This window comes from Solea solea, chromosome 4 (genome assembly GCF_958295425.1).
Source record: "Solea solea chromosome 4, fSolSol10.1, whole genome shotgun sequence".
Classification (NCBI taxonomy): domain Eukaryota; kingdom Metazoa; phylum Chordata; class Actinopteri; order Pleuronectiformes; family Soleidae; genus Solea; species Solea solea.
In genome coordinates, this window is record NC_081137.1 from 18992965 (window position 1) to 19005303 (window position 12339).

At 42.4% G+C, this 12339-nt stretch overlaps 1 protein-coding gene across 1 annotated transcript; it reads left to right on the forward strand.

The window, feature by feature from the left end:
• Positions 1 to 295: 295 nt before the first annotated feature.
• si:ch211-103f14.3 (zona pellucida-like domain-containing protein 1) lies at positions 296 to 5001 on the forward strand. The gene is made up of 11 exons (XM_058627638.1): positions 296 to 379; positions 464 to 574; positions 890 to 1110; positions 1215 to 1399; positions 1762 to 1834; positions 2459 to 2556; positions 2711 to 2791; positions 2876 to 3041; positions 3121 to 3226; positions 4302 to 4322; positions 4425 to 5001. Exons 2-11 carry the CDS (start codon positions 466 to 468, stop codon positions 4550 to 4552), a joined length of 1188 nt encoding a protein of 395 aa, XP_058483621.1. The 5' UTR covers positions 296 to 379; positions 464 to 465; the 3' UTR covers positions 4553 to 5001.
• The last annotated feature ends 7338 nt before the right edge of the window (positions 5002 to 12339 follow it).

Sequence of the window (12339 nt, forward strand, 5' to 3'; positions counted from 1 at the left end):
AGGTGTGATCTCCGGGGATTTAACACTTACTTCATAAAGTCTCATGTTAGCATTCTAAGGGAATCTATATTTTGAAGAAAAGGAGCACGGCCATTGTTTGCGGTCCCTCATAATGAGTCTCGCTGTGTAGGGTTTCATTAATGCTTCGGTGCAGTGACGTCCATGGACATTGTACCTTAAGGTAGGGTCCATGGAAGCCCCTGTACAAAAGACATGGCTCCCATTCAATAAAGTTAAGGTGGATACACCAAACCACACTGACCTTGTTTCTGTCCAATCACGTGACAGAGCCACAGCTGTATTTAAGAACCTCCAGCTCCACACATTGGCCCACGCTGGAGACAAGCAGAGAAGAGGGGACAGCAGCAGAGCCACAGAGGTGGGTGCTTTTTTTTTTTTTTTACACTACATTACAGACACGTGTGTGCTTATTTTAAAGCATATGTAACTGTCGCTGTTGCAGGAATGTCCACAAAAAGGAAGGCTAAAATGAAACTTCTTGGTGTTCTCTTCTTGGTGTCCATGGTGGCAGAAAGTCACCAGTTAACGTGCACAAGTGAATTTCGACGTCCAGGTACAGTATAGAGCTGTGTTTGTTCTCTTCTGATCCATTTACGCAATCAATGTACCATGTCGTTGACCCCCTGGTGTCAAAACATATGATTCTCAAAATGCATGATTACATTGAGACCTTTTCACTGTTGCCTCACGGGTGTAAAAAAAATAAAGCAGGACGGCACATTGAAACGGAACATTCTTGCCTCCAGGATTTTTCTGTTTTCCTTTCCTGACAGACGTGAAATTAGGTTTGCGGCCGAGTAAGAGTTCATGTGACAGTTTGTTTAGAAAAGCTCGGTAACGTGTGTCTCCCTCGCTCGCTCTCTCTTAGAGTACACTGACATCTCAGTTTCATGTGGGACGGCCTCGATTAGCCTGGCTATCATCGTCTGTCCCGTTATCTACACCGGCTACAACGAATCTCTGCTCATCCTCAACAACATATACAACAATCCGGAGTGCGAGGGAACTCTGGATGAGTCCGCCAACCCGCCTGTTGTCAGGTTCACCTTCCCACTCAACATGACCAACGCTTGCGGCAGCCTCTTCCAGGTTAGTAGAAGTTGGAGGAGGATTAAAATTCTTTAAAAAACACCGTCTCTCTTTCTCTCTGTGTGTGTGTGTGTGTTTGACTCTGCGTCATGTGTTGCCTCCAGACCACCAGTGCAGCTGGAACAGGGATCTTTTCTGACTTCTCCAACATCCAGACGGTTAATGTCAGTGGCAAGGTGCAGTCTCACGATCCAACCACGGGAATGGTCACCTATAACGCTGAGCTCAAATATTTCTATTCCTGTGCTTACCCTCTGGAGTATCTCATCAACAACACCCAGGTGGACGTGTAAGATCTCTCTTCTTCTGTTTATAGAGATGTTTCCTGGAGCATAACTGTACATGGGTTTGTTGAGACCATCTGATGAATGTCACGCTCTCATATTTTATCGAATTATGTGACATTTCGCTGAGACAAACACAAAGATGCCCTTTTCCGTTGTGCGAGCGTGGGTTAAAAGAAAATGAATTCACGGACTTGGTGATACATAACTGTCGCCATCATAGTTCCCCTCAAAAGAAGACGTATTCTCACTGGGTCTCACAAGTAAAGCTAAAGTTATTTACTGGTGAACAGCGTCACGTGCGATGCAGTCAGATATATTCTACCCCTCACTCACACACCCTCGTTTTGTCTCATGTCCCATGAAGGTCATCATCTTCTATTGCATTGACGGACAAGAATGGAAGCTTCATCAGCACCCTGAGCATGAAACTCTACAGTGTAAGTTGAAATGACATGTTTGAGACATGGTTCTGACACAAATTGTTTGTGGTGTTAGATTAACTGGGTGCAGGGCTGGGACGGAAAACAAGCCAGAAAACACGAGGAGAACACAAGGAACACAGAGGAACTGATGCTAAAAAGTCCAGTCAGAAAAATCTCTAAAAAATATTCACATTTAAGAAGCTGAAAAATGACAGAAAGTAGAAAATATTTACATTCAGAAGCTGAAAAATGACAGAAAGTCAAACATATTCACATTTAAGAAGCTGGAAAATAACAGAAAGTAGAAAATATTCACATTTAAGAAGCTGAAAAATGACAGAAAGTAGAAAATATTCACATTCAGAAGCTGGAAAATAACAGAAAGTAGAAAATATTCACATTTAAGAAGCTGAAAAATGACAGAAAGTAGAAAATATTCACATTCAGAAGCTGGAAAATAACAGAAAGTAGAAAATATTCACATTTAAGAAGCTGAAAAATGACAGAAAGTAGAAAATATTCACATTTAAGAAGCTGAAAAATAACAAAGTAGACAATATTCACATTTAAGAAGCTGAAAAATAACAAAGTAGACAGTGTACGCTGAAAAAATGACCTACTCTACATGTTTGTTGACAGGACATCAACTTCCAAAATCCTCTAGTCATACCAACCAGTGGATTAGAGCTAAGGACGGCGATTTACGTAGAAGTCGAAGCGTCCAACCTGACTGCTCAGTAAGTGCTGACTCACATATTTCATGCAATGCACTCTTGGATCCGTGGTGTCTCAGATGTTTCCACTCCTGGGACATAATAAACTAGCAGTGAAGTGAGTGGTCTTCAGTGTAAACGTCTCTTGACGAAAGTCCATTCTTCCCTCGCCCTCCAGGTACAACGTCCACCTGGACCGATGCTATGCTTCCGTCTCTCCTTACCCCACAAACTCGTCGGCCTTCAACCTGTTTGTCTCGTAAGTCTCATGACTCAGGCTCAACAATGGCAACAGTCCACCGCCGCCGTGCTGGGTCAACTCTATTCCCTTGATCTCAAACAGGTGCTCTCAGGACACCATGACCTCAATCTATGAGAACGGTGACAGTCACAGTTCCCGCTTCTCCTTCAAGGCCTTCAGGTTCATAGAGCAGCAGAACGAGACGGTGTCCACTTACTACATCCACTGTATCGCACGACTCTGCGCGATCAGCACCTGCATTGATTTTGTGAGTGGAGGTTCTAATAACAAAAAGAGGGACGGAGGGAACTTTGTTTGTTATTTGAGTTTTTTTGTCTCATCTACAGAAATGTAGCAGCACCGCCAGGAGGAGGAGGGATGTGTCTGCCAGTGATGTTTCAGAGGCGACCACCTTATCCTCCAACTTCCCCATTCTTACCAAAAATGACAACCGTGAGTGTGACTGTAACTGTTTGACAAACTGTTTGTTTTTGCTTTTCCATTAGAGGTTCCAAGTGAGCTAAGCCGGTACTAAAATGTGACGTCAACAGACCGTGTGTCACTGATTGGTCAGAGAGTGTCGTCACTAGAAGAGTCACGAGCGCGACGTCCGACACAGGAGTCAAACCGAACAATGCCGAACTGTAGATCAGTTAAAAAGACTTTGAGGTCCTGGCAACGTGCGTTAACCTCCAACATTGAGCAAAGGAAATGTCTAAAATCTCAATATTTAACAGAGGAGTCTGGTGCCATAACACAATAAAAAGACAGCACTTCAGTTAAGAAGATAAGCATCCGAGATGCAATTACAATTTCCCATTTAGCCCACGAACAGACAATCCATGTCAGTCGCCCACAGTCGAACTGCAAACTCTCCACATTCGGACACTTCAAGTCCGTGGTAAAGCACAAAGAGAAATCTCCTCGTCGTCTCACAATGAGCTCTCAAATCACAGAATTCAGCCACATTCTCTGCTCTAAAAAGCTGAAAGGAGCACACACACACACATTGTATGTCACAGTTATCTGTATCAAACCTCCTTTTTTTAACAATCATCTATTGTTCCAGCATCACTGACGACCGCAGCTTAAATATAATATCGAGCAGTGGTAGTAGTAATGTAGCGACGAGGAAATACACTGTTCTGTAAAAGCAAGGATTCACATCTTTAAATGTAAATGATCTGCAGAATAACATCCATCACTAGATGTCTTCATCATGACTTACAGCGTCATTGCCTCTGAAGCGATGTGCAACTCTGGGTAACACTCTTTAATGCTAAGTAATGATTAAGTGATTAGTAATTAATCATTAACTTTTCCTCATTCCCTGTTGATGAGGAGTTGTGCAACCACATAATGGTTAACCGATCAATAATTACTAATTACTTAACCATCGGCACAATGATTAGTTTACAAGTGTTAGGGTTAGACTACTAAAGGTCCACTTAATGAAATCTACAGTGTTATTCCTCATGATCGTTGTAATTACCTCATTGATTTTCCTTTTTTTTTTTTTTTTTTCCAGAACTGACATCTCAGGAGGAAGGTATGTTATTGTGGCTTTTAGCAAAATAATGAAATGTTTCAAAGCCAATGACAGACAGTTAAAAAGTATATGAAATGATGCCGTGTTTGTACTCCCCACCAGCCATGTCCAGTGCCCAATCCAACTCTGGCTCCACGGTGGGACTCGGTGTGGCTGTGGGCGTCCTCGCGGTGGCGGTGGTCGTGGCTGTGGGTGCGGCTGTCATCTTCTACAGGCGGCTCAGACACTAACACAAGGAGCGCAGACACCTGTGTACGCCGCTGCTGGATGCAGTCATGCGCAGCAATGTCTCCCGCCTGGTGTAGAACTAAGCCCCGGCATCATATCACCCATAAAGTAGCATTCACAGCACGGCGTGGCTGCAGTTCTATTAGAAATGTACTGTGTAGAATCGTCTATATTTAAGAGTGGAGCGCACGTACCTCTGAACAAAGAGATGCTTTGTTTTCGTAGAAAATATAATAACATCATCATATAATAAGCTAAAGTGTTTATAGTGAGGGTAGAAAAAGTCAGTCCTTCTTAATAGTGTTGTAAACGCAACACAACTAAAAATCACTTTAATCAAACCATGTCTCAAAAGACTGACAAGAAGGAAATCAGATGCCACTGTTGGATGACTGTTTACGGAGAAAGTTAAGAAGTAAACATGACGGCAATAAAAAAAGTTAACAATCAAGTTACTTTCTGTGTGTGTGTTATTTGTTTTTTACTTTTAATGGATTAACTAAAGGAATCCATGGCCAACCTCACCCAAACGTAACGTATCTCCACTTTCTATAGCTCTCTGACGCCATCTTTGCATCTTTTTCCACTGACAGGATATTTTGTGCTGTTTTTTTATGTAGAAATCTTCATTATCTAATGACAACGGTGGAAGATACAAGGGAATAAAAGAAAAAACAGACCTGAGTTACCACAGTTGACCCCTCGCGACGCAAAAGAAAGCTCTTTGAAATGTAAATTCATAAAACATGACCTGACATTGTATACATAGTGTATCACATATCGTTTATGTTTGTGCCTCTGTCGTTGACAACCTCCAGGGATGTTAAGGTTAGGGGACATGACAAGTGGTTAAGGTAAGGGATTATGGGATGGGATAATAGGTTGCGATGTGGGCATGAATGTAAACAGGGGATTAATGTAGTGTTGGGTTGACGTCACATTGGAATCTGTTGTGTCTTCTACTTGCCCGTGACCCTGATGAGGACTTAACGGTTAAGACCACACACACACACACAACATAAGACCACAATGGAGGTTCACATAATATCACTGAAACCAGACTCAGTCACTCTCTGTCTATACAGGCTGTCTTGAACTTGACCTTGGAAAAACATCACAACACAATATTACAATGAGTAAAACGACAACACTAGGACTGAAACTGAATACCGCTCTGTCAAAAGAGGTGGGAAAGTCCGGGGGCAACGGATCTCCACATCTCTGTTTCGTGGAATCTGGAGCAACGTTTTTTTTTACTTTGACTGGTGTTTGGAGGCCAGCTGGCCACGTGCACAGTTCCGCCTCATCGCAAAACCTCAAACAACCTTAATATACCTATTGAAGATTACGCCTCATTGTTGGTCTAAGAAAAGAATCCCTGCTCTTACTTTTCACCATAGTTCTCCTTTTGTATTATTCACCGCGAGTGAGCAAGCAGCTGCAGAGGAGATACAAGCGTCTTTGAGTGTTAAGAAAAGCGCTATAAAAATACGATGTATTATTATTATTATTATTATTATTATACTGTAACATGCCTCCACGGCTTTGACACTGTATGTATGCCCGATGTACATGAATGGCGGTATAACTTAGAGATCTTTAAAAAACCAAGATACACGACTAAACTGATGGAACGATGGAAGAGAGCACAAACTCCCATGATGTCAATACACACAACTGTTAATAAAATGAATAAATAAATGCTGAATACAGACGCCTTTCAGAGCACCAACAAAATCAATAAGAGAATGTCATCCAAATCCGTCCTGTACACTGCGAGTCGTGCTGCTCACGAAGGAAGGGGAGGAAAAAAAAGGCTAAAAATACAACCTTCTTGGTAAATCACTGATCCCACATTGTCCTGTCACTCCTCAAGACAAAACGTCCGCCCCTGCAAAAACACTGAAATTCTGTGAATTCTGAATGCACTTCCCCCGTCATTTTCCCCCTGACCGGGCTCACTTACTTCTGCTTCAGCTGTGTTTGTCGTCTGATCGCTCGTCATGTGCAGAACAATCACGAGCACGAGCATTTATACTAATTGGGAGAGTTTTGAACGACAGGAGCACCACAGTATTTTCATTAAGCTGCTGCTGCTGATGCTGCTGCTGCTGCTGCTGATGCGGAAAGATCAGTTGAGTCCACTGATGAGACAGACATCACCCATCAGGATGATGAAAGAATGTGATCTAAGTGATGTGACCGTGACACGACTGTCAGAAAGACGGCTTCAATTGTTTCTGAAAGTGTTGATGTGAGATCACACGCGACCATTTCTGGACTTTTTCTTTACACAGAATGGAGGCGGGAACAAAAAGCATGCGGCGAGCGAGCCGCAGTTTGGCGTTAATGAGAGCGGTCAGGATGCAGCTACAGCAAGTAAGTCACATAACCCGCGACAGCAGAGAAGTCAGCATCTGACATTGATCAACAGAGTCAAGACAGACAGAAGAAGAGTGCTTATACATGCCTGTCGTATATGCTGTCCCCAAAAATATACCAGCCATTCTAAAGAGAAGGGAAAAGGGGATATACAGTACATATACTACTTATAATTTAAGTACAAGTGAAAGTACTGGTGTAAAAATGTACCCAAGTTAGAGTAAAAAAAGTAGCTTGTTTATAATGTACTCAGAGTAAAAGTTACTTGGTTACTTTTTTAACAAGGTACTTTCTTGTGTCGTGCCAAAAGGACACAAATCTCACATGAATTTTTTTAATTAAAAGCAAACCTTTACGAATTCAAGTGCTGACATTCACCTGTCATCAACATTCGTTCATCTGTCCTCATCATTCACCTGTCCTTATCGTTCACCTGTCCTTAACATTCACAAGTCCTCATAATTAATTCACATGTCCTCATCATTCATTCACATATCCTCAACATTCATTCACCTGTCCTCATCATTCATATGTCCTCATCAGTCATTCACCTGTCCTCGTCATTCATTCACATATCATCATCATTCATTCACCTGTCCTCATCATTCACATATCCTCATCATTCATTCACCTGTCCTTATCATTCATTCACCTGTCCTCAACATTCACCTGTCCTCATCATACTCCTCAGTTCGAGTAACGCGAGTAAATGTAATTCATTACGTTCCACCTCTGGCCACAGGAGCGTACATTTAGAATAAAACAAATCTCAGTTTCCTTCCACTGCGGCTAATTTGATTCCCGTCGCTCTGTGATTCTTTCGTAAGCTGGATTTGTTTTCTCGTCTCCAGCTGAGTCACCCGGGCGAAGGTGTCTGATGTTCAAAGATCCCAAACACCCTATGAACTCAGGTCCAACACCGACAACGGCGTGTCCAAGTAGCACCATGACTCTCGACTACAGAGCCAGAGAAAACAAATGCAACACAGTCTTAAGTTTCCTCACATTCAACCTAATTTGATTCAAGTTGCACTTGTTTTTGTTTTAAACTTTAGCCAGCCGAGTGCGTGTGTACGCTCCCGTCTTTGTCTCCCGACTTTCATCTGCATGACAAGCTTTGTTTGACTCTGCCTGAAAATAATAGGATGGAATTTCCTTTTCACTCGTGCTGAAAACTGCACCAGCGGATTCAAAGAGAAACTCCATCAGCGAGACGCTCGGTTACTGAGAGGCAGAGAAGTTCGGGCTGTTGTTTCTGAACAGATGACAGGAGGATCACTGAGACTTTGAACTTGCCAGCGAGCAGAAGTGGGCAGCAGAGAGTTTTCAGACGAGAATACACACCTCTGTGTTCCATGTCGCGTTCACACGCACGCACACAGTATGTAAATGATCAAATAAGCACTCCATTATTACCACTTAAACCCCTCCATCTTGAACTCGTTTTTTTGTACAAAACCATGTCTCGTTTCCAAGACAATTTTGCCCATTTATGGCAATTCCTTTGACAAACCAGCAGGAGGCACTTTAATCAGTTGTTCCCTCTTGGAGGGTTTTATATAATCCGTCAACACACAACATACTCATTATCCATTGACTTGGTAATTATTCTCTTATGCCACCCACCACTGCTAAAAAACATCTCTAAATTAATTAACAGAAGCCTGAAGTCTAAAATATAAAACTTGGTGAATAAAAATCGTCTCATTAAGACTTAGAGGTGTCAAATAATGGAATAGTTTTTCCTCATCGGGCTGAAAACTATCTCGGAATGAATTGTTTTAATTGTATTTGATGTATTATTGTTGGTTGTCTGTAAGAACACATGTTGTGTTTTGTAATCAGAGTATTCTCTGCATATTTGCTCAGTGAGTCCGAATGATTTTTCGCTCTCTCCCTGCACTGTATCCATTATGTTTCACTTGTGTGCAGAGTAAATCAAATCACACCAATTTGAATGAACAGAGAGTCATAGTTTAATCTCAATCCATAAACTGTCTGAAAACAGTTGAGGACACTCCTGCTGTGCGGCATAATTGGAGTGAGAAAGTGATCAGGCTTCTTCTCTCCTGTATGGTGAGGGGGTTTATTTTTGCTCATAATTCAAATATTTAAAGATGAAACCGTGCATTTCCACTCAAGCCTTTTTCATTTCCCGTTCCCGGGTTATTTGATTATTTGTCATCTATTTCATCTTTTATAAATGCAGTTAATTTCATTTTAGTTAAGTTAGTTACGTTTTTTTTTTCCATCAGCATTTAACATATTCTCTTTTCATTTAAAATCAGCTGTTTCAATTTTCTTTCTCTTTTGAACTGTAATTGCGGTCTGATTTTTCCTGCTAGTATAGCAGATTTTTTTCTGTAATTGTGGCCTAAAACATCCTCCATGAAATTATGAACATTCACATTCAGGTTTAAATGAGGAGCAGGAGAGAAGTGGAAAAAGTCTGAGATGCTTCTCTTTGTAGCGTCATGCCACACCTGTCCACTGGATGTCCTCAGTGAGCTTCTCTCCTCTGCTGCTGCTGCTGATCACCTGACTGCCTTTGTTGTCAGCTGCCTTGCCTCCTCTTCTCTTGCTCATTAGTCAGTTCTCTTTATGATTTACTGTCAGACTGTCAGTTCCTCACTTTCAGATTACCTGCCGACTGATTATGTGAGTGTCTGGTAATCTGTAAGCCAGATGCTGGCTGTCTGTCTGTTTTCCCCAGTTGCTGTCCTTTCTCATCTGTACTTTTTTTTAACTTATAGCAGCAGGAAAGGCAGAATGTAAATAATGACTTGAGTGACAGCTGACTGCTGTAGCAGCTTCCCTTACAGTCCACTCTGCTTCACTGTCACACTGTCACTCCTCAACGACTGTGTGACAACAGCTGTGGTCAGTCACATTGTCTGAGAACAGGTCAAAGGTCAAGGCACGGAGTTACAGACGCACAAGCTCATTAAGTTGAACTCTATTACGACTTAAAACTCTTAAAACTGTATTAGCAACCCTGTGTTCTCACACAGCTCTGGGCTGCATGTATATTTAAGAGTTGTAATGTAAGGAATGCATTTTCCTTTTCAGATTTTCCTTTGTTTTTCACATGTGACCAAATAGCGATGAAGTTCACAAGTATTTTAGGGAAATGCTCTCACTGGTGGAGTGCAGCAGAGGACAGTCCAGATCCAGAGACCAAACATGGGAAGATTCCATCAAGCGGCAGACCGACCGGCTGAGGGTAAAAAAAAACAAAAACGGCATCTTTTCCCTGACCCTTAAACCTTTTCCTGACATTGTGACTAAACCTAACCACGGGTTACTCACCAAACCTCATCATATGCAAGACCAGGAAATGGTTTCATCGCGCTCGTTTCCTCATTTCGCCCCAAAAGAGCCAGGGTTTGAAAACCCTGTCATTTCATGTGCACGTCCCTCAGACATGTAATTAAGCAAAGTCATTTTGGTTCAGAAAATATTTATTGATATAAATAGCCGAGTTGTGTGAGAGTGTAATTTCATTTGGGGCCAGTTTCGCAGCAGATCTCGGATCTGAACCCTGAATTAGGTCACAGCTGCGCGTCTGCTTTTGGGTCCTTGTTTGCTCTTGTTGGCTAACTCACACTTCTGCAGGGTACGTGTCAAAAGAATATGGAGCAGACTTTAAGTAAAAAGTGAGTGTGGAAATGTGTGCATTCCAACTGCAGCACCCAAGTGGTCTTGGTTAATACTAGTAAACAAAGGCCCGGGCTAATGTCCTTGTGCAGGAATTCCATCTGGAACAGATAGAGTGTTTGGTTACCACGCTTTATCTCTTCAACCACACTCAATCTGATCCTTTACTGGAAGAAAGAAGGAGAAACTGTTGCTACATTGTTCAGAGGAGTCAAGGCGAAGATGTGTGTGGGGGGGGGGATGAAAGCTCAAGGACAGCTCGTGTTTTTGAAAGGCGTCCACCGGGTCCTCATTTCATACAAACAGGTCTATGGGCACAACAACATTTACATATACTTCATAAGCAATTGCTGCATCAGCTTCCTTGAAAAACAAAAATGTTGATTTAATTATAACTTGGACATTAAAGTCTGAGCATGTAGTGACTGAGCAGATAGCAGTTTCGTATTCAGCAGTTGTTGTGGTTACTTCTATGATAACTTAATAAGTGGAGGTTAGGGATGAGATAAAACTAGGCTATTCATTCAGTATCTACCGCTAATTCTGTGGGTGAACTGGAACCACACCCAGCAGACATTTGACGTCACAAGAATCAAGCCAAACAACGGCGAACTGTAGCTCCATTAAAAACACTTAACAATCATAAAAAAACGTGGGTTAATCTCCAACAATTACCAGGGAAATACTTAACAGAGCTTAACAGAGTGCGTTGTAGTGGAAAACCAACCTAAACCGTGCCGTGCCGAGGCGAGTTGGGACCGTAGGGAGAGAGGCCTATTCCATGTGAACAGGTGATCATAAGCTGTATTTGAAACAAACGTCAACAACCTTTTTTCCTTCTGTTTTATTTGCGTGTGCTGCTCAACTGGGTGTGGTTTCCTGTTCCCTCGTTTCGCACGACGACTCTCCTGCACACCTGAGGTGACTGTGCACGCCGCGCTTCATACATAAGGGCAGACTGGTTCAACCACACGACTCGGCACATTGGAAATGCATTCATGGAAACCTGTTGTTTTTTCATGCGTGCTCAGGCTCATCCACCCACCACTCAGCCAGCCACTGTGTTGAACTATCTGTGTGTGTGTGTGTGTGTGTGTTAGAAACAGAATCCCTTCAATGCGATGCAACCGTTATCAAATCGTTCTCGTTTTAAATAAAACATAAAAGTATCGCACCTTTTTGAAAACCCACTCAGCTCCTGCATTTTCATGAAGAATGAATGGGCTCAAAGCCCAGAGCCGGAGGAAGATAGAGAGTATTGAATTATGAGACAGACTGACGTGTTTGTTTTAATCTTGTCATGGGATTTGCTCATAATAAGGAATATTGAATGGCAACAGCCTTGTCCTTCACACAAGACAAACGTGTCTGTGCCAGCAGCTAATGCACAGCTTCAGGCTCGTACTCTTGTACATATGTCGTGTGTGTGTGTGTGTGTGTGAGCGTCTCAAATCAAAGCCAGCTGGGTGGGGGGGATTACTTTTTACCAGAAAGCCCTGATCCCCCTGGTTTACTGTGCTGTTTTAATGTTGTATTTTCTGCCCTCATACACTTTTTTTTATATTTAATTTGCTGATATTTTCTGACCTGCCTGTTATTACTGTATCTGTTGATGACAGCTCACAGGAATGCTGTTTTCCAGAGAAGCACAGAACTATGTGGCTCAGGACCTGTGATTAGGACTCTGTGTCCTTCAGTCCGTAACACTGAAACCTTCTGTCAGCCGCCGAAGTGTCACCGAGCAAGCGCG

Coding starts and splice junctions, on each gene's coding strand:
- si:ch211-103f14.3 (XM_058627638.1), top strand. CDS start 466: ATGTCCACAAAAAGGAAGGCTAAAATGAAACTTCTTGGTGTTCTCTTC. Junction 1,400..1,761: donor AACAACACCCAGGTGGACGT/GTAAGATCTCTC, acceptor TGTCCCATGAAG/GTCATCATCTTCTATTGCAT. Junction 3,227..4,301: donor TCTTACCAAAAATGACAACC/GTGAGTGTGACT, acceptor TTTTTTTTCCAG/AACTGACATCTCAGGAGGAA.